The 21,113-nt window shown below is 34.7% G+C and overlaps 1 protein-coding gene across 1 annotated transcript in view; it reads left to right on the forward strand.

The window, feature by feature from the left end:
* The first annotated feature begins 496 nt into the window (after positions 1-496).
* LOC111049556 (probable ATP-dependent RNA helicase DDX28) overlaps positions 497-21,113 on the forward strand; it is a 30,751-nt gene continuing 10,134 nt past the window's right edge. The window contains 9 exon segments of the mRNA XM_039429110.1: positions 497-1,149; positions 2,536-2,688; positions 5,950-6,096; positions 8,212-8,334; positions 11,577-11,774; positions 15,184-15,334; positions 15,820-15,926; positions 18,223-18,330; positions 19,969-20,126. Of these exon segments, the coding sequence (XP_039285044.1) occupies positions 1,060-1,149; positions 2,536-2,688; positions 5,950-6,096; positions 8,212-8,334; positions 11,577-11,774; positions 15,184-15,334; positions 15,820-15,926; positions 18,223-18,330; positions 19,969-20,126 (1,235 nt within the window). The 5' untranslated portion in view covers positions 497-1,059.

Below are 21,113 nucleotides of genomic sequence, written 5' to 3' on the forward strand. Positions count from 1 at the left end.
ACACAATCCCGTGATGCATTGCAAAATCGTCATTTTATGGGGTCCCAGTTCACCAATTTTCAAATTTATCAGCTATTATCGTTATGGATTGAACAACATGATGTGTTATTTTGTAATATTATTCAAGGAATATTGCTTGGATTTGAATTGTAAAATAAATTGTTCCGACAGAATAATAATATTTAGATTCCAACTAGGAACTGAATTGTTGATTTTTAGATTTGATTGATCGGGAGCTTGAAACTCTTTTTGAAATTGGCCTTGCATATTTCTGTCTTGTCCCAATTCCTTATAAATCATAATCCTTGATTTACAAGAATAAACAGTTTTAATAATAAATAAATAATTAAAGCATTTTTTTATATAAATTTCATAATTAAAAATTGAAAACCTGAATTCACATATTATCTTAACTAGAATATTGCTTTTAAAATGCATAATTTTGTTACGAGCGAATTGAATTGGATTTTCAAATGTACCGCCATAAAGACCCCAAAAATGGCTGCTCACATCTACGGACATATCGCAAAATCCTGATGCCATCATCGTATAGAAAACTTTTCTGTATAGTTTGTTTGCATTGTTTTCCATAGCAGATTGTGTCTATTCCAGCGGGAGTTTACCATCCTCATAAATAATAATATTCACTTTTGTCTGAAATAGAAACAATCTAAAAGTTTTCTATCCGATGCTGACGTCACGATAGGGTGATATGGCAGTAGATGTTGGCTTCAGAGGCTAGATTTCCCAGCGTGTCTATTCTATAACTCGTCTAAGGCGCAACATTAGATGCTTCATCTCTTTCTTCTCTGTGGCAGCTCACAAAATTATATCTTTGAGGTTATGTTCTTAAAAAGTAAAGTTGAGTTGTTCATGGTGTAATCATGATAAATATTTTATAATAATTATTATGGTATAACATGTTAAAGATACATTTTCTATATGAGATTCTATAGGTATGGTACATAAAAAGTTACACGGTAATCATTTAATTATTGTATCAATAGTCTACATTAAAATTGTTGTGGCTTTTTGAATTTTTTTGTTAATTTTGAAAAGATGTTGACTTCAGTTCTCAGATCGTCACTTCTCCGAAGACAACTTCAGAATGGAATATATTCATGCAATCGCTGTATAAATAGAAGTTCGGTAAGTGTCATTATTAACTTGATGCTATTCTATTGGAAAGTTTACTTTATAGGATTCTGCTCAGCAAGCTAAGTTTCTATGATAGCCTTAGATTATAATATTACTCACTCCTTTTTATCTCGGGCTCATAACTTGCCCTTTGTGAAAGAAGTTAGCGAAGAATTAAAAATTCGCACATTTATTTCATGAAATTGGGATGAAAAGAAGTTTTGGACTGTAGTTTGTTTCTTTGTCCTTAAGTTGATTTTGAATGATGAATAAAATGAAACTGCTGTGTGACAAGGCATAGAGACATGACAATTTATTAGGCACAGTTGATTAAAACGTTCTGAAAACCCTGATCATAGATTCGGTAGAGTCTCACTCAAAATACATACATACATACTCGATACTCGATATTCTCACACAGGAAGCAAATATTTTTATGAATATTAGAGACCCTGCGCGCATTCTGAAGCTGTATTTCAAAAATATCAGAATGTTAAAATTGGTCTTGAAGCATTTCAGTAAAATATAAGTAAATATACTTGCTTCAGAAGCACGGTAGTAGGCTATTCTGCTTTTATTACCAATATCACTCATATTATCCTATGCATTATTATCTATATATATAAAAGCGAAATGGCACTGAATGACTCACTCACTCACTCACTCATTCACTCGCATAACTAAAAATCTACCGGACCAAAAACGTTCAAATTTGGTAGGTATGTTCAGTTGGCCCTTTAGAGGCGCACTAAGAAATCTTTTGGTAATATTTTAACTCTAAGGGTTGTTTTTAAGGGTTTAAAGTTTGTCTTTTAGCATGTATATTCTTCTTTTCCCAATCTCTTAATTATAATTGAAATGTCCATATCATATGTTACTATAGAACTATAATGTAGATAGAGTACCTCTTCGAAACAGTTGTTAACTGGCAACTAAATTAATAATTTTGCCAGGTTGGCATTAAGTTGAGTTGACTTTGTTAGGTTAGCACCAAGTTGAAGATTTACATGCATTTATCGCGGAAAAATTGATTGGGCACTGCTACTTCAATCCTGGGAATATTATATTACTAGCCGTCAGGCTCGCTTCGCTCGCCATATCCGTTTAGCCAGACGTTTAGTCTGGACCCCCGACTGGATCGTCCTAACATATGATAAAAATGCTCAAACGAAAGAGCGAAGCGAGCCTGCTGATGTCATTCTTGGACGATCCAGTCGGGGGTCCAGGGGGCGGAGCCCCCTAGCTAGACGGATATGGCGAGCGAAGCGAGCCTGACGGCTAGTTTATTATAGCTATACAGTATTAGTATACTATTTGGTTTATACAGTATCCTACCATTTCTAATGAAGAAATAGTATATATTATTTTATTTTAATAAATATCAAACTTCATTTTCAGACTAATCTAACAACACCAGAAGAAGAAATATTCGATGTAATGTATCCAGAAAAGCAAAAAAATGTTCCCCTCAATGCTGAGGAATACAAAAAGGAATTGATTTTTGTGAAAAAATCTAGAAATAAGACACAAAATATCAAGAAGCATACTGGGGTACGTATTCACTTCATTTTTCTCAATGTTTGAAATCTTGTCATTTTGTGGATATTAACCTTCTATAAGAATGTCCACTAAAAATATTGATTAAACCTTAGAGACAAGATAGCATAAGAGGTTATCCCATGAATAGAGCGTTTATGTAGCAAATTTCACTGTTAACTCAAGCCGATAGTCCTAGTAGTTGATTATGGTAAAGCTATGTAACGCTGGTAGTCTCATATACTGTACTTTATACCTTATTCTTCATCCATTACCCACACTTGTGGGATCGATGTATTCACAATATTATCACAATAATACTTATTCTTCACAATAAAAGTCAAAAAACAGAACACTAATTTATCAAGATGGCAGCGATCAAGATAAAGCACACATAGTTAACATCTAAGGCCTTGATCTTTACTGGCAAGTTAGCCAGATAGTATTTGAGACAGGTCATCGTTTAAAAATTCCTGTACATCATAATAAGCCCTGGCTCTCAAAAAACCGGTCACAACCATCTTGAACTTGCTGGTATCCAACTGCTACACTCCTGCAGGTAGCCTGTTGAAGTTGCGGAGAGCTGCAATCCTGTAGCATACCCGCGATTTCTGAAGGTGCACCCTGGATATGTCAAACAGCACTCGATGCCTGGTGTTATGGTGATGTACATCAGTCCGAGTCAACAGATTATGTTGATTCTTCTTGATATACATGAGGCAGAGAAGAAGGAAGTGGCTGACTACTGTTAGGATACCCAGCCTAACAAAAATGGGCTTGCAATGTACATGATGTTCGCTTGCGGTTATAATCCTAGCAGCCCGTTTTTGCAGCCTAAGTATGTTTACAACCTTGGCTGAATGACCCCACATGAGTAGACCATAGGAGATATTGCAGTGGAAACTGTGCCGTTCTTACACTCTCACCCTAACAACACAGTCATAATAGACAGTAATTGGATTGAGTTGACAGAAAATGGGCTTGAAATTTGGAATATAAACCCCTTGTACCATGGGATGTCTTCTTATGCTATCTTTTCTCTATGATAATCTTCTTCTTTAGGTACCTTCTCCATTCTGGAGGTTGGCTACCATCATGGCAATTCTCACCTTGTTTGTTTGAAGAGGTCCTGTGACGAGCAGTTGAATGCCTCCCTCAGGTTTCTCAACCAAGAGATTCTTCTACGTCCCACCGAACGCCTACCAACAAGTTTACCTTGTATTATGAGGTGCAGCATTACATACTTAGGTCCTCTCATAATGTGCCCAAAGTATTTCAACTTCCTGATCTTAATTTCACGCACAATATCCAGTTGTTTACCCATACGTCTGAGAACTTCCGCATTTGTGACTCTATCTGTCCAAGATATACGGAGCATACGTCGGTAGGTCCACATTTCGAACGCCTGAAGTTTGGCCTCACATTCCTTATTCATAGTCCATGCTTCTAACCCATACAAAAGAACAGGAAACACATAGCACTGTAAGAGGCGGGTTCTGACCTCAAGACACAAATCACGAGCCGACAGAAGAGGTCTCATTTTTATAAATGCAGCTCTGGCCTTCTCAATTCGTATCTTGATCTCTGGCATGTGACTTGCATTGCAGCAAACGCGGGTACCCAGATAGTTATAGGCTTCCACTCGTTCTATTTTATCCCGTCCAGCAAAAAGGTGATCTTGGGGAATTCCTTGCTTAGTGATGACCATATACTTTGTCTTCTTGGCATTTAATGTGAGGCCATATTCCTCACTAGCCCCTATCAGATTGCTTAGCATTCTCTGCAGGTCTTTTATGCTTTCAGCAAGGAGTACAGTGTCATCTGAATAGCGTATGTTATTAATATGGGTGCCATTGATGACAATGCCCCCTGCTTCACCTTCTAAAGCTTTTGCAATGATATGCTCAGAATACACGTTGAACAAGAGCGGTGAGAGCATACATCCTTGACGGACCCCACGTCTTATTGCAAGCTCTCGACTGGTCTTTGATTGGACTCACTTCTTATGATAATACTCACTTCTTACTTCCGATGACTTCTCCACGGTCCAAAGATCGGGGACTTGTCCATGTTTTCTATCGATCTCCTTATCAGGGTCGTCAGTAGTCGAGTAGGCAGATTGGCAGTGGGTGTATCTAGCACCGTTATCTTCAAAGGTGATGGTATTTGTAGTTCTCAATAAATTCCGTTACTGATTACGCAAATGGAAATTAAAGAGAGATTGAAAGCTGGAAATAGGGCATACTTCAGCCTACAGAAAATTCTTAGATCTAGGCTGTTAAGCTGGAGCAGTAAAATTAAAATTTATAGGACAGTGCTGCGACCAGTGGTGATATATGCGTGTGAAACATGGATGTTGACAAAATGTGACAAGATGCTGTTGAATCGATGGGAGAGGAAAATCCTAAGAAGAATTTATGAGCCAGTGCTAGAGGCTGATAGGTGGTGACTCAGGAAAAATGATGAGCTCTATAATCTGTATGGGCAACCGAGCATTGTTACTGAAATTAGAAGAGCAAGAATTCGTTAGTTGGGCCATGTGGAACGTATGCCGGAAACCCGTACAGCATGTATGTCTCTGTATCAGCAACCAGGGGGACGAAGAAAGCGAGGCCGACCATGCAAGAGATGGTTGGACGACGTGGAGACAGACCTTCAATCCTTGGGCGTGAGAAGGTGGAGACAGCGAGCACAGGATTGATTGATTGATTGAGTACTTTATTTATGTAGATTACAATATATACTGTCTTATACACTTATATACAATAGCTTACAATACAGCAAAATTATAGATGAATTTACATGATATAGACTAAGAAAATAATTATTGAACTGTATATGATATGAAAAAGCAATTTGTAATATAATAACTATAGATAATAATTATATTGTTATGCATCTACATAAATTGGCGGAGCTTTGGACATATCAATGTCCATTCTTTGGAAAGAATATTAAAAATATCCTCACCACTAACTCTCTACCAAAAACTCTCTACCAGGACAGAGAGGCATGGAGAAGGCTTGTGGAGGAGGCCAAGGCTCTTCAAGGGCCGTATAGTCAATGAGTAGTAGTAGAAGTAGTAGTCGATTACGCAATGAGATCAATCGTTGTACACGATTAATGCGCTATTAGAAAATACTAGGCAAACATGAATTGCTCTGATCAATTATAGAATGTAGTCTACCAATTAACATTCATGCTCATGCATGAATACAATGATAATTCTCATTTTATTTGTGTTAATAAATAGATTTTGCATATTTTTCATTTCAGGTGCCCATAATAAAATGTAAACGTCCAGAATTCAATCATTACAGAGGTGAAAATTATGGAAAATTCGACGTTGTACCCTTAGCGTCAAATGGGTGGAACCGTAGCAAGGCAAAGGGTGATTACTTCACTATAGATGCCTGTCCTGATGTAAGTGTTTTCAATATTTTTATGTAATTACTTGCAGAATGGGCCAACAAGTTGTCACACGCTCAACTACACCTTTTCCAACTGTATTTGAGAGTGTATTAATTGTAATTGAGAATATTCATTTGTATTTGAGAAAACGTCAGATGTAAATGAGAATCTTGTAATTGAGAATAGTGAATTTTATTTGAGAAAGTATCATTTCAATTTGAGAACATACGATTTGAAATCGAGAAGTTGTCATTTGTAATTGGGAAATGATTCTAAAAAATCATTACTTCCAGTACTTATATTTTTCATAACTGAACTCATATAAAATGATTGATAATATATTTAATATTCCAATAAAATGTTTAGTTTTTGAAAAAAAAATACTTTCAAGTCTCGAAATCCATTGAAGAATTGCCGAATTGTTTGATCAAGAGATTCAATTGATTGATGATAAAGTTCAATTGCGCCGTAAACCGTAAACATAGAGATATTTGATCTTCATCAAGTGCAATATTTCACAAAATGTTTGGAGACAAACGTCGCGTTGCCAATACATACATAGAAATGATACTCATTAATCATTCGTTAACAGTACAGGGGAAATACTTTCACCATTGAAATATTAATTTGCCCCCATGCAAAGCCTATAGTAATAATTGTAATACTGTGTACGTAGTACAGTATCCTTTCCTGCTTAAATCAAACCTGTACTGTAGGCTACAGAAGAGTCCGACATGTCAATTAAAAAATTGTATAATTTTCAATTGATATCTTCTCATCTACATTTGACGATTTCTCAAATACAATTCACTATTCTCAATTACATGTGATGACTTCCCAAATACAATTGACTATTCTCATCTACATCTGACATTCTCTCAATTACAAGTGACTATTCTCAAATGCAATTGATACTTTCTCAAATTTACTTAATACTTTTTCAAATACAATTGGAAAAGGTGTAGAGTAAGTAGTCCGTGATTTGAATCAACTCACTATAGAGAGGTCCACGTTATAATGGCAGTGTTTGTTTAGCAATGGTATTGATATCCTTGTCTATCATTCAACAAAGCGGATAGCGCTATCTCTTTCAGCTTTGCTCTGTTGCCAGATCGTCTTTTAACAATGTAGAATGAATAATCAATTAACAAAATATTTCATCTTAATTTTGAAAATTCATTATGAAATTATTGAAAAATATAATCTCTGACTTAATAAAATATAATTGATTATTTCAAACGAGAATGAACCGTTAATAACATTACATTGATAAACCTGTATCAGCTACCGTCAATAGAAGGTATTGACAAGACAGAGGATTGGCAACGTTGTTCTCCTATCTTTCTCTATTGCCATTATAAAGCGGCGTACAGATTTACGCGCCGCGAACATGAGCAATTCACTTTTAATCAGGTGATGATATCTGTATTTTTACATAAACGGGAAGATACAGATATAAAAAGCTTGGCATCAGCTGAATTAAAGTGAATTGCTCATGCGAACGGCGCGTAAATCTGTACGTACCTCAACTCACTGTAGTGAGACCACATAGCCAACTTTGACTGACTCCATTTTGGATGCAATATGATTCTTATGAAATGTTTAATCATTCATCTTAGCCTATATATCTCATTTCATGTTGAAATTCACTTGGATTCGAAAATGATACAAGGGGTTTCCTTTGAGGAGATAGATAGGTACCATAGAAGCCTTTCTTACATTTTTCAAATTTCAAGCATTGTGGGGAAGTTGAGGCAATAAGAGCCTCAACTTCCACTTAACCCACGATATTAAAATAAAAACAACACACTAGTGATAATCATATTACAATAATACACAAATAAATAAACAATACTCTACAATGCTTAGAAAGCTAACTCGTGGTAAAGAAATATGGTAAGGTGTCAGTTAGAATTCAAAGGAGAATTTTTGTTAGAATTCAAAGATTAAGTTTGTTTTCATACATAGAGATTGCATCTGCAATCTTTCAATTATGTTGGAAAGGGTTGGTAAAAGAAAATGATAATTTATTATTATTTTCATCATAATTATAAATCTTTTCGAATAAGCTATGAAGTGATTCAACAAATCAATACTTTGAATTGATTGTGCTAATTTGAATTTCAGAAAGAAGCTAGAGAAGCGTTATTCTGGTATGACAATCAAGCTGGTTTTGCTGATCTTGGACTGAGTCAGGAAATTGTTGAGGTATTAGAGAAAAATGGAATCAAAAAACCAACTAAAATACAGGCAAGTAAAACTGAATTGTTTTTCAAATATATTGCATAATTTTATCAACAAAGTAAAGTAAAACATTTATAAATAATAATGAACTTAGAACATAATAAAACCTTATCCTATATTCTTATTACAGGCATAATAAGCATTGGATTATCAGATAATCATTATATGATTATCTAATTACAAGTATTGAGAATTTTTGCGCAGAAATGCTCTTCCCCATTTTTCAGGCTATGAATGAGTCCTATTAAGTTAAGGCTGTTTGGTACACCATTTTATTTTTATTTAAATTGAATAATCTTTTTCAATATAATTGTTTAGATCATTATAAGAGTGAGAAAAAGTGGCAACTGAAATTTTTAAGTGGTCTAATAAGCGAGTTATGGGTTGTTGAAGTGCTAAACTCGTTTTTCTTTCCAGATCATAAACGGTTTCGAATTTTACATTGGAGTTTTTTTTTTACATTCAGTATATCATTGGCTTTGTTCTAATATGCGTTTTTCGCGATTAATGCCAAAATAAACAAGTTAACGAATTTACAAAAAAATGTTACTTTTTTATTTATGAACGATATGGGGAATAAAATGTTTTAGTTTGGAAAGATACATTTTTTGAATTTTTAAGAGAAGTTCTATAAAATATAGTCGAAACTGTTTCTGATCTGAAAAGAAAACGGAATCTGGTAAGTTAGCACTTCAACAACCCATAACTAGCTTATTAGACCACTTGAAAATTTCAGTTTGAAAAAGATTATCCAATTTGAATAATAAAAAAGTGTACCGAACAGCCATAAAAAACTATCTTTATTGATTCACACTATAATTACATCATCAAAATGATAGGGAGAGAAAAAATAAGGTAACCTTGTGCTATTCCTCTCCCAAATTTAGATAAGGTTACACATAGTCCGAAATAGGTTTACTCTTGTAGTTGTTCACTTCACAAAATTTTCAGTCCTTAAATTTAATTATATTCACAGAGTAGATTTTTTTTAGGATCTGGTAACTTTGTGGAGTTTTTACAAACAAATTTGAGTAAACAAATTGAAATCTAGCCGATCTGAGATCCTTCCACAGTTCAGGGTAGGATGTGATATTCGCAGTCGGGTTCACATCCAAATCCGGCGCCACACTCTTGCCGAGTGCTTTCAAATGACAACGAGCGTGAGAGTGTGGATGGCTACTGTGTCACCGCTCGCCTCCACTCGGATCGATTTGCCTTCGCTCCGATGTTTTTGGAGAAGAAACGAGCGAGAGCGAGTGACTCCCTATTAATGACATTGATGGGACGCTCGTCTTCTATAGTGAGGTCCACGTTATAATGGCAGTAGAGAAAGATACGAGAACAACGTTGCCGATCCTCCGACTTGTCAATGCCACGTATAGACGGTAGCTGATACAGGTTTATTGATCCTATTATATTAAGCGGGCAATTTCTGTATATGGTTATCTGGTTATGTATGTCCAACGGATCTCGAAAACGGCTCTAACGATTTTCACGAAATTTGGAACATAGTAGTTTTATGATATAAAAATTCGATTGTACTAGGTCTCATCTCTGGGAAAAATCGCTGAAGGACATGAAAAGGATAATAATTATTCATCCTTGGAAAAACAGATGATAATTTCGTCGTCTGTCGATAACAGAAGATGTGAGTGCCTGTGTGGAAGAGAGACAGAATTATGTTCCGCTGTTCAACTATTTGCAATCAATCAGCTTATCTCACGAAAAATATTAACTATAAATTTAAATCGATTTGATCAAAATATTCAGATTTGTTGACATAACATGGTATATCATTCTAAATTAGAGTATATCATAATTTTCAAAGTTAATCATTATTTCAAAGTTTTAACTCTACAGAGGCACACTTTATGCTAACACAGTAGACACACTGGGGTGTTGAACACCCCAATTTAATTTTGAATTTTTCTTTGATAAATATGAAAAAAAAAATATTTAGACCATACTTCATCATTTCTTAATCATTTTTGTTCCAAGTGCATACAGAAATCAAAAGTAAAGCACTGCTTATCAATATTTATACTAATTTTAGAAGTACGTAATGATTTACGCCTAAGTGTTGGAGCTCCTAATCCGGTTTAAACGAATGGCTTGATCATTGCCAATGACAACTTCATCAAAAACTCATGTCTCTTAATTTTATTGTTTTGAATCACAAGTTGTAGAGAATCATAGCATTTATTCCAATCTGATCCATCATCCCATACCACATTCGGAGTGACAATACAAGTAAATCTTTGTAATAAAAGTGTTTGATAAAAGTCCTACGTAAAAGACACTCTGGGGTGTTAGACACCCCAAACGAAGAACAAGATGAGCTGGTGACCTTGTAGAATGCTATTACTGACTGGAAGTGGTGGAGAGTAGTTGACAATACTATAAACCTAATTTAGACTGGGCATAAATTCCCATCTGTTTGATATTGACAACTGCAGAACAGAAAAAAAATCCCTGGGGTGTGAAACACCCCAGTGTGTCTCTTTAGGGTTAAGTGATTAGTGAGTGTTATTTTGTTATTCAATTTGGTTTGTGAATAATCTAAATTAGAATATTTCTGTTTTCAAATGTTTGGACTGAAAATTGGACCTGAATTCAAGTGTAGGGAACATAACCTACTCTTTTGACTATTTATAGTGTATAAGTCAAAATTCGGGGAAGAAATAGTTTTGGGTTGTGCCAGTTTGTCCTTCCCCAATTATTTTAAATAATTGTGTTTTGTTTATCAATAAATAAATAATCAGCGAAGCTCGGTGCCCCAATATTGTAATATTAACTGTTCATTCTCGTTTAAAATAATCAATTATATTTTATTAAGCAAGAAATAATATTTTTCAATAATTTCATAATGAATTTTCATAATAATTAAGATGAAATATTTTGTTAATTAGTTATTAATTCTACATTGTGGAAAGACGGTCTGGAACAAAGGTCTCGAGCAAAGCGAAGAAAGAGATAGCGCTATCCGCTTTGTTGAATAATAGACAAGGATAGCAATACCATTGCTTAACAAAAATACTGCCATTATAACGTGGACCTCACTATAAAATATAGTAATCTAATAATACTTGATATCCTAATAATAGTAATTAATACCTTGTTTTCCTTAGTTTTATTTGGTGATAACCAGTAACAATTAAATGGAGTCTGTATAAAATAGACAGTATAGACACAATCCTGCAATTCTGCAGCGATTCCTGTAAAACTGCTAGAGAATGTGTTGACCACAGGTAGATGCGATTCCGGTGATCCTGGGCGGTCGTTGTAGCGTGCTGGCTGCCGAAACGGGGTGCGGCAAAACGCTGGCCTTTCTGCTGCCGATGCTCGAGAAAATCCGCCTGCTGAAACGCAAGAGCGACAATCGGCCACCCAACCAACCACTAGGCCTCATTGTCACGCCCAGCCGCGAACTCGCTCAACAAATCTATGTAAGTAATTAACTTTTTCTCCATTTTTTGCGGTAGATGCCCACTTGAGTTTTTTGCTTGTGCCTGGTTGAAGCCTGGTTTTAATTAGTAGAGTTAGTGGTAGAGTCACCTGGGCAAGTACTAACTATCTTGTGAACTCTCCCAATGAAAACGTTCATGGTAGAGTACTAGTTTTTAGTAGAGTAGAGTACCGTGGGATAGTACCATAGATAAACAATAGCGTAAGTAGATATCCCATGGTATAGGGCGTTTATGTCGCAACTTTTACTGTTAACTCAAGCCGATTACTGTCGATTATTGTAGATTTTTACTGTTTTTGTCAGGTGAGAGTGTATGAACGGCATAATATGAGAGACTAACAGCGTCACACAGCTTTATGGGAAAGAACTACGTGGACTATCGGTTTGAGATAACAGTAAAAGTTGCAACATAAACGCCCTATACCATGGAATATCTTCTTATGCTATTATTTCTCTATGATAGTACTCTACCACTTGCCTTCCCCCACCACCGCTTCTCACTCTATCACTACTATGCTAATGAAAACAGTCTCGAGCTAGTAGAGTAGAGTCGTGCCGTAGGCTATCAAGTTTGAGAAGTATTGTTATTTATTAAAAAGTGTTAATTTATTAAAGTGTTGAGTCTTAATTTATTAAAAATATTGACATTTTAAGGTTAGTTCTGTTCACTAGATAACACACTTTACCTACTACCACAGAATACAATAATGCTACAACAATACTACAACTTGTTCGAATTGACTCTCCTATCATCACCCTCGATGCCCTCTTCTGTAATCTAAACACCTCCACTACACTGCTTTAATTACCCCAAAAAATTATTCCATTGTTCAGAAGGGAGTGGAACAGTGCAAAATACACACTTTCAATAGCCATCGAATCCAGAGAAGCCTTTAGGTTTCTGGGAACAAAAATTGCTGAATTAAGTTTGGTTTTCAGGCATTCCAGATGTGGTCTGCATGAAAGATCAGAGTCAATCACCACTCCAAGAACTCTTATACTATTTACAGATTTAGAAAGAAAAATCAAAATCAAAAATCTTAGTACCGTTTTTGAAATATTTAATCACAACATGTTTCGGACATTGATGCCATTTTCAAGTGATTATCACTTATCACTTATATATCAGATATCACTTGAAAATGGCATCAATGTCCGAAACATGTTGTGATTAAATATTTCAAAAAGGGTACTAAGATTTTTGATTTTGATTTTTCTTTCTATTTCTATAAAAGTAGCCCTATACAGAAAAGAGATACTTACAGATTCTATATTTTGGTCTTCAATTTCCAAGCTACCCCCTTTAGGACCGCCGCAAAGTAGACCCACGCTAATCCACGAAAAGCAACCCACGCCGTGGGATGTTTTGTAAACCATTGCTATAGAATTATTCATAATCAATCAGCTGACAAATGGATTATTCATTGCATGTATTACACAGATGTCTGGAGAAGCCTAGCAATGGTTTACAAAACATCCCACGATGTGGGTTGCTTTTCGTGGATTAGCGTGGGTCTACTTTGCGGCGGGCCTTAATAGTTCGAAAAAGTATTTCTTTGGTATTTTCTCTATCTAAAATTAACATATCAGCAGCTAGCCATTGTTGTAATTTAATAAGGGCTGCTTTGCTTTCCAGTTCGGCATTGGGCTGACTATTGCAAGATATTGCTATATTTCCAGGAAGATAGATGATAGATCAAGGATAGATTATCCTTTGTCTAATAACAGACAAGAATAGCAAACCAATGTTTGGGTATGATCACATTGGATGCATTTATGTACAAGCGCTCAGATGAGAAACAGAATGTGGGAAAAGCCATATGAACACTCACACTGAACGCGTGCACTTGCTGGTGGCGTTCAGTGAGAGCAGCTAGAGGCAAGTCACAACCTATTTCTATGGCTCTTTCAAGATATTGTTTCTCATCTGCGCGCATGCGCACAGATCATCTCATGAGCACCTGCACATACGTGCATCCATATGAGCATACCAAATGTTAATCAGGTGCAGACTTCATAACTTGAATCTCACTCTATAGTGAGGAACATCAGGACCTCCTAAATACCGGACCTGAGCATACAAACAAGATGGCCGCCGTAGTTGGTTGACTAACTTACTGCCATCAGCTAGGTTTCAACTCTCTAATAACTCATTACTGTTCAAAATTATTTCAAAGAATTTAAATAAGGTTCTTATTAAAGAAGTAATTATTTGATAGGGTAGCTACACTTTATTTATTTGAATTCATTCAACACTTATTAACACTTTAAATACTAAAAAAAAATAATTTGAATCTCTATTACATCTTAAATAATCAATTATAGAATGATAATTGATCAATAATATTGATAATTATTATAAAACTCGCAAATATTATTAAGTCCGTGACATTAATTGTAAACTTCACTTAACTACAACTAAATACTAAAAACTGATGACAGAATATCAGAGTCAGCTGAGTTGAGACTCCACCAACTATCGGCGCCATTATACCTAGATTTTGATACAGGCGCAGGTCCGGTATTTAGGAGGACCTGGGAACATGTTATAATGGCAGTGGAGAAAGATAGGAGAACAACGTTCCGATGCTCTGTCTTGTCAATGCCTTCTATAGACGGTAGCTGATACAGGTTTATTAATGTAATATTAACTATTCATTCTCGTTTAAAATAATTAATTATATTTTATTAAGCCGGAAATTATATTTTCCAATAACTTCATTATCAATTTTCATAATTAAGATGAAATATTTTGTTAATTAATTATTAATTCTGCATTGTTGAAAGACGATCTGGCAACAGAGCAAAGCGAGAAAGAGATAGCGCTATCCGCTTTGTTGAATGATAGACAAGGATAGCAATACCATTGCTAAAGTGCGAGATAAATTACCTTTAACACGGCTCTTTCTCGAAGACGGAGAGGTTCGATGCTCTATCCTCCACTAATCACTCCCACTACCTAGCAGCATTTTCCTTCTTTTGTGTCTGAGTGAGAGAGCTTTGTAACGCGACGCGGCAACACTCCCCTCCATCTATTGCTGGCAATGTTCCAAGTAGTGTACTGGTCAGCAGGTATATCGGTTTGTGTATGTTACAGAGATGTTTTCATCACAAGAACATAAAGCAAAATGACACGGCACATCCAATTGTGCGCAGGATGTCCGTCTGTGTCTATGCTACAGACTGTGGAGGGAGAAATGGGTTTCTCCTCTTCGTGTTAAAAGTAATTTATCTTGCACTTTAATCAAACACTGCCATTATAACGTGGACCTCACTATAGGTGAGGAGCTTTATTATTTTTGCATAACATGTTCTATTATATTTGTATTTTTGGTGTTTGAGAATAGAAATATTCCAAGTGAATTTAATTAATAATTATTATTTTTTAGGAAATTGCAACAATACTTGGCAATGACCTGGGAGTAGAATGTAAAGTGCTTGTGGGTGGGCACACGAAGAGGAAAATGCTGAATCCTGAATTTGAATTCTTTGATTTGCTCATTGGAACTATTGGAGCTGTTAGTAAACTAACATCAAGTGGTAAGTTGTTTACACAATTCATAACATTATTTTTCTGTGAAAATTTGAACCTATTGACTTGCTAAAAAGAATGTAGTTTGGGATCTTATATCATAAAATGTATCTACTCAATTGAGCAATTAAATTTTTTCTTAGTCTCAATGGTTTTAGAATGAAACGGTATTCTATGATTTTCATTACCTCTATTTGATAATACTATAGAGAAAAGGTAGCAGAATGATTCAATGATTTGTATTTGTGGCGAAGTACATCAGTACATAAGCCAGGTCACATACAACATTCAAAATAGATAAATATACAATATATAAATATAGGAATATACAGAATACAATGTCACAGTTTTTAAAAAGCTCAGTGTCTAAGAAGAAGATATCCAATGGTATAGGTCGTTCATATTCCAAATTTCAAGCCGATTATGTTAATCATTTTCAATTGATTATGTTATCTACTATATATATTTCAAGAACAATATTCTGATTTTGCAGGTATCTACAATGTATCATCAGTACAGCACGTTGTTCTGGATGAAGCCGACACTCTATTGGATGATAGTTTCAGCGATTATTTGTTGAATTTTTTGAGAAAAATTCCGGTGAGTAGAATAATAGATAAAAGATAGCATAAGAAGATATCATAGAAGATAGGTGATGGTAAAGGTCGTTTATGTTCCAAATTTAAAGCAGATTTTTTAATCTCCAGCCGATTACTGTCGATCATTACTGTTTTGTTGGATTGAGAGTGTAATAACGGCGCAGTATGAGAGGCTACCAGCGTCATATAGCTTCACGAAAATGAACTACAAGGACTATCGGATTGAGTTAACAGTAAAATTTGGAACATAAACGCCCTATACCATTCTGTATGAATTTATTTCCTGTATGATAGAACATATTATATTATTATTTAATTCCTACAGGCTTTTTAAATTTCTTAGTTTCAGCGAAAGAACTGAATATAATATATAAAAAAATTCCTCAGTAATGGAATATTTTGCTTAAATATTTATATTTCAAGATTATATTTTCACAGATTTCATTTTTTTCAATTTTCAATTTCATTTATCGCCAATTTATTAGAATATTCAAGACATATCACAATCCCTTTATAATATGACATATCATTAAAAATGTAATAAAATAAACATAATTACTCATACATATACTTCAATAAAATAAAATAGAAAATCTAGGCATCACCAGCAAAAAGAAAATCTTTGCCCGCTGGTGAGAGTTGCAAAACAGTAAAAGAAAAACATAACATTTCGAAATAATGTAGAAAATTTGGGTTGTATTTAACTAATAATTACAATAGAAACATTAGAACAGTAGAATCATAAAAAATCAACAAATATTGTGCAGAGAAAAAGATTATAAAATTAAATTGCTATATTTAAGGTAAAGAAATATTCTTTCTTAATCCACTCATTGACGCTCTTTTTACTAATTTTGAAATCCAAGTCAAAAGGTATTTCATTGATCAGTTTACTGCTTGTGTAAATTAGCTGCCTTCTGATCAATGAAAGTTTAGTAGGATAAACTTGAAATTTCTCTGTTACACCCGGTCTGAAATGATAAGTGTTCTTGATTTTTATTTTTTACCAAGTATAATATATAATATATATTTTAGGTAATTTATTACCAAATATTGATCTGTATTAGGGCGAGACCTTATCAAGCGTTTTTAAGGCGTTCAAGAGTCGGAAGAGCAGGAAGCTCTCCGATTGGCTGATTGGGTTGGCGCCTGGAAAAAACTTGAAAACGCCCAATATGGTCTCGTCTTTACTGTCTTAATATTCGTCTCTATCTGTCGTTTTGTTTTAGCGGAAGAATAACTTACCTCAGTGATTGAATATTTTGTTCAAATAGCTTTTTATATTTCAAAATTTCAAGTTTATATTTTAAGGTCGATATTACCATAGAGAAACAATAGCTTGAGTAGATATTCCATGGTATAGGGCGTTTATGTCGCAACTTTTACTGTTATCTCAAGCCGATAGTCCACGTATTTCTTGGCCAAAAAGGTGTGTGACGCTGGTAGTCTCTCACATTGTGCGGTTCATACACTCTCACCCCAACAAAACAGTGAAAATCTACAATAATCAATAGTAATTGACTTGAGATAACAGTAAAAGTTGCGACATAAACACCCTATACCATGGGATATCTACTCACGCTATTGTTTCTCTATGATATTACCAAATTGTCTGTTTTACTGTGGGTCCATTTGGATGTCTCACTTACTGATCATTCTGTCTTGATTGAATAAGATTGGGTTGTCTAAAGGTGCGTACAGATATAAGCGCCGCGAACATGAGCAATTCACTTTTAATCAGCTGATGCCAAGCTTTTTATAACTGTATCTTAAAAATACAGATATAGTCAGCTGATTAAAAGTGAATTGCTCATGTTCGCGGCGCGTATATCTGTACGCACCTTAAGAGCCACGAGTCCAAGATTAATATAAGCATTGTTAATTAATGAATACCGTACATGACTATTTTAGAATAGATTGGAATCGTTTTATGTGATTCATATTTGTATTGTACTAATACAGATCTTAGTGGTTTTGTATTTGTTTTGACTTACTTTAGGTTAAAAAATTGACGAAGTCCATGTATTCATGCGAATATTTTATGACCAAAATAATTCCATTCTATTCTAAGATATAATTGATATTCCTCTATTATTATTGGTATTATTTCTCTTTCAATGTTTTTCATATTTAGTGTCATCTGTAAAAATAAATATTCTACATAGGACTGGCCTCCCATCGATTAAAAGTCTCCTTTCTTAATAACCTTTTGTTTTTATTGATGCTGTCTGAAAATATTGAGATATGCCTACTGAGCAATAGTTCAATGTTTAAATCGGATTCGATATTCTTTTCAGTTTGGGAACAGAGTCGGAAATAGTTTTATGCCGTCCACAAGTCAGATAACACTTGTTAGCGCTACAATGCCTCGCCGAATACCACCAGCTTTACTCAATCTCGTGCCGGTGAGTTTTATTGTAATAATAGAAATTGATGATTGAACTGAGCTGTTCAATGCTCAATTATTCTAATATTGAACTGTGATTTAATGATTCAAATAATTAAAAAATTAAATTCATTTCGATATGGTTGTATTTAGCCTTAAGTCTGGTTTTCATTAGTAGAGTTAGTGGTCGAGTTCCCTGGGCAAGTACTAACTATCTTGTGAACTCTCCCGATGGAAGCGTTCATGGTAGAGTACTAGTTTTAGTAGAGTAGAGTGGGATAGTACTCTGCCACTTGCCTTCCCACACCACCGCTTCTCTCTCTACTCTACCACTACTATGCTAATGAAAACAGTCTCAAGCTAGTAGAGTAGAGTCGTGCCGTAGGCTATCAAGTTTAAGAAGTATTGTTATTTATTAAAAAGATATTAAAAAAGTGTTAATTTATGTTAGTGTTAATATCTTAAAGTGTTAATAAGTTGATAGCTTCTTGATCCATCCCGAGCAGCGATGTATTAACACACTTTTTTCTATGTATTTAAACACCTCACTGTTGAAAATTATCGCGAGACGGTCGAAATTACTACAGTCAGTAAGTAAAAGTTTTTGAATATTTATTTGAATATTTGACTGCATGTCGTGTTTGGATACATAGAAAAAGGTGTGTTAATAAGTGTTTAAATGTTAATTTATTAAAAAGTATTGACTTTTTAAGGTTACTTCTGTTTACTAGACAACACACTTTACCTACTATTCTCAATTATAGTGAAAACAGCTATTCGACCAAATAAGTAGAGTAGAGTTAGCTCGGTAGAGTTAGTATGCCAGTTACTCGACCAATAACTCTACTAGTGAATACCAGGATAAAGAGTTATTTTAAATTTTACTATTAGAGAATTATTTTTTTGCGCTACCGGAAACACATTTTCATCAATGAAATGAAAAATATAAGAGGTTTTTCGGATGTTCAGGATATGAATTGACAATATTAACAACATTTGTAATTATGAATATGAGTAATGAAATCTAATTGAGTTTCAATTCTCATCATATATATTGAAATGTGGAATACTCAACCATAAAATGATTATTGACCGAGCAAAGTGAGGTCTAAGATTCAAGTCGACGGTTTGGCATTTATCTTAATGTTTAAATGTTTGAATGTTTAAATGTATATATGTTGCGCATTTACGGCGAAACGCGGTAATAGATTTTCATGAAATCACATAGATACGGTCACCCCGTCTTTCGGAAGAGACGATAAACCCTAAAAGGTGGTAATAGATTCTCATGAAATGTGACAGGTATGCCACTTTTTTAATTGCGCGTCGACGTATATACAAGGTTTTTGGAAATTTTGCATTTCAAGGATAATATAAAAGGAAAAAGGAGCCTCCTTCATACGCCAATATTAGAGTAAAAAATCAGACTATAGAATTATTCATCACAAATCAGCTGACAAGTAATTACACAGATGTGTGGAGAAGCCAGTCTATTGCTTTAGGTCTATAGTTTCAATCAGTTACTTGTGGATGAGAATACTGCGTGAGGTCTACTGTTCACAGAACTACTAGTATGTAAATAAATAAATGAATAAATAAAGACGAATTATTGATTTATTCATTGAGAAATCATCAATTGATGAACTGTCTGTTTCAGGCGAGCATGTTTCATCAGATTGAGGGCGACAAGCTGCATCATGTGTTGAGTCATGTGCCGCAACATTTCCATCGCATGATTCTATCCGAAAGACCGGCCAAACTGTTATCTGTAGTCAAAGAAAGTTTACAAAAGAAAAAGCCGGTCATGATTTTCAGGTAATCAAACATTAATGAAACCATAATCTTTTTTAAAAATAATATCTTGTAACGTGCAATTCTTTAGAGGCGTGTCGACACGCGCCGTTCGAGACACGTCGCCTCTGAGGAATGTGACTTCCGTCCCGGTTGCACAAAAAACTTTTAAATTACAATCCTGATTAAATTGCACGAGAACAAATTAGAGAATATTTTCTGAGAAGAAGGTTTCTGTGATTGGTTCTAGTGGAATTTAATCGGGATTAAAAGTTAATGGACTTTTATGGAACCGGGTGTTTATATTATTTCGCTCTTTACGATGTCTGTGTGATCCTTGTTAATCTTCTGATATTAGTGCTAAGTAATTTAGTACTGTCTATCCTATTATATTAAGCGAGCAATTTCTGTATTTATATATCTATATCGAAAACAGCTCTAACGATTTTCACGAAATTTGGAACATAGTAGGTCTATGATATAAAAATTCAATTGCAAAGTCTCATCCTTGGGAAAACTCGCTGAACGACATTTAAAGGTTAATTCATCCTTGGCTGAAACAGCTGAGACTTTTGTCGTCTGTGGATAGTAAAAAAGTGAGTGAGCGAGTGAGTCTGTGGAAAATCAAAATATCGCATCCCCGAAATTCATAAGCTGACATATAGCCAGCTGTAAAATCATTTAGAGAATCACGATCATTTTAGAGAATTGTGTTCTGTTCATCAATAAATAAAAATAACGAGCGAAGCTCGGTGCCCCGATATTTATTACTGTTTTGGCCGTGTGAGAGTGTAAAGAACTGTGCCGTATGAGAGACCAGCGTCACATAGCTTCACTACTACGACTATCGGCTTGAGTTGACATTGAAATTTTGAACATAAACGCCCTATACCATGGGATATCTTCTTTATTCATATTTTCTTATTTCTTATTCATATACATATACAATTCAGGTAAAAACAAAAAACATCAGCCCAAACCGCTTTAAACCTCAATTTAGAATACACAGTC

The sequence above is a fragment of the Nilaparvata lugens genome, chromosome 5 (assembly GCF_014356525.2).
Source record: "Nilaparvata lugens isolate BPH chromosome 5, ASM1435652v1, whole genome shotgun sequence".
Taxonomy (NCBI): Eukaryota; Metazoa; Arthropoda; class Insecta; order Hemiptera; family Delphacidae; genus Nilaparvata; species Nilaparvata lugens.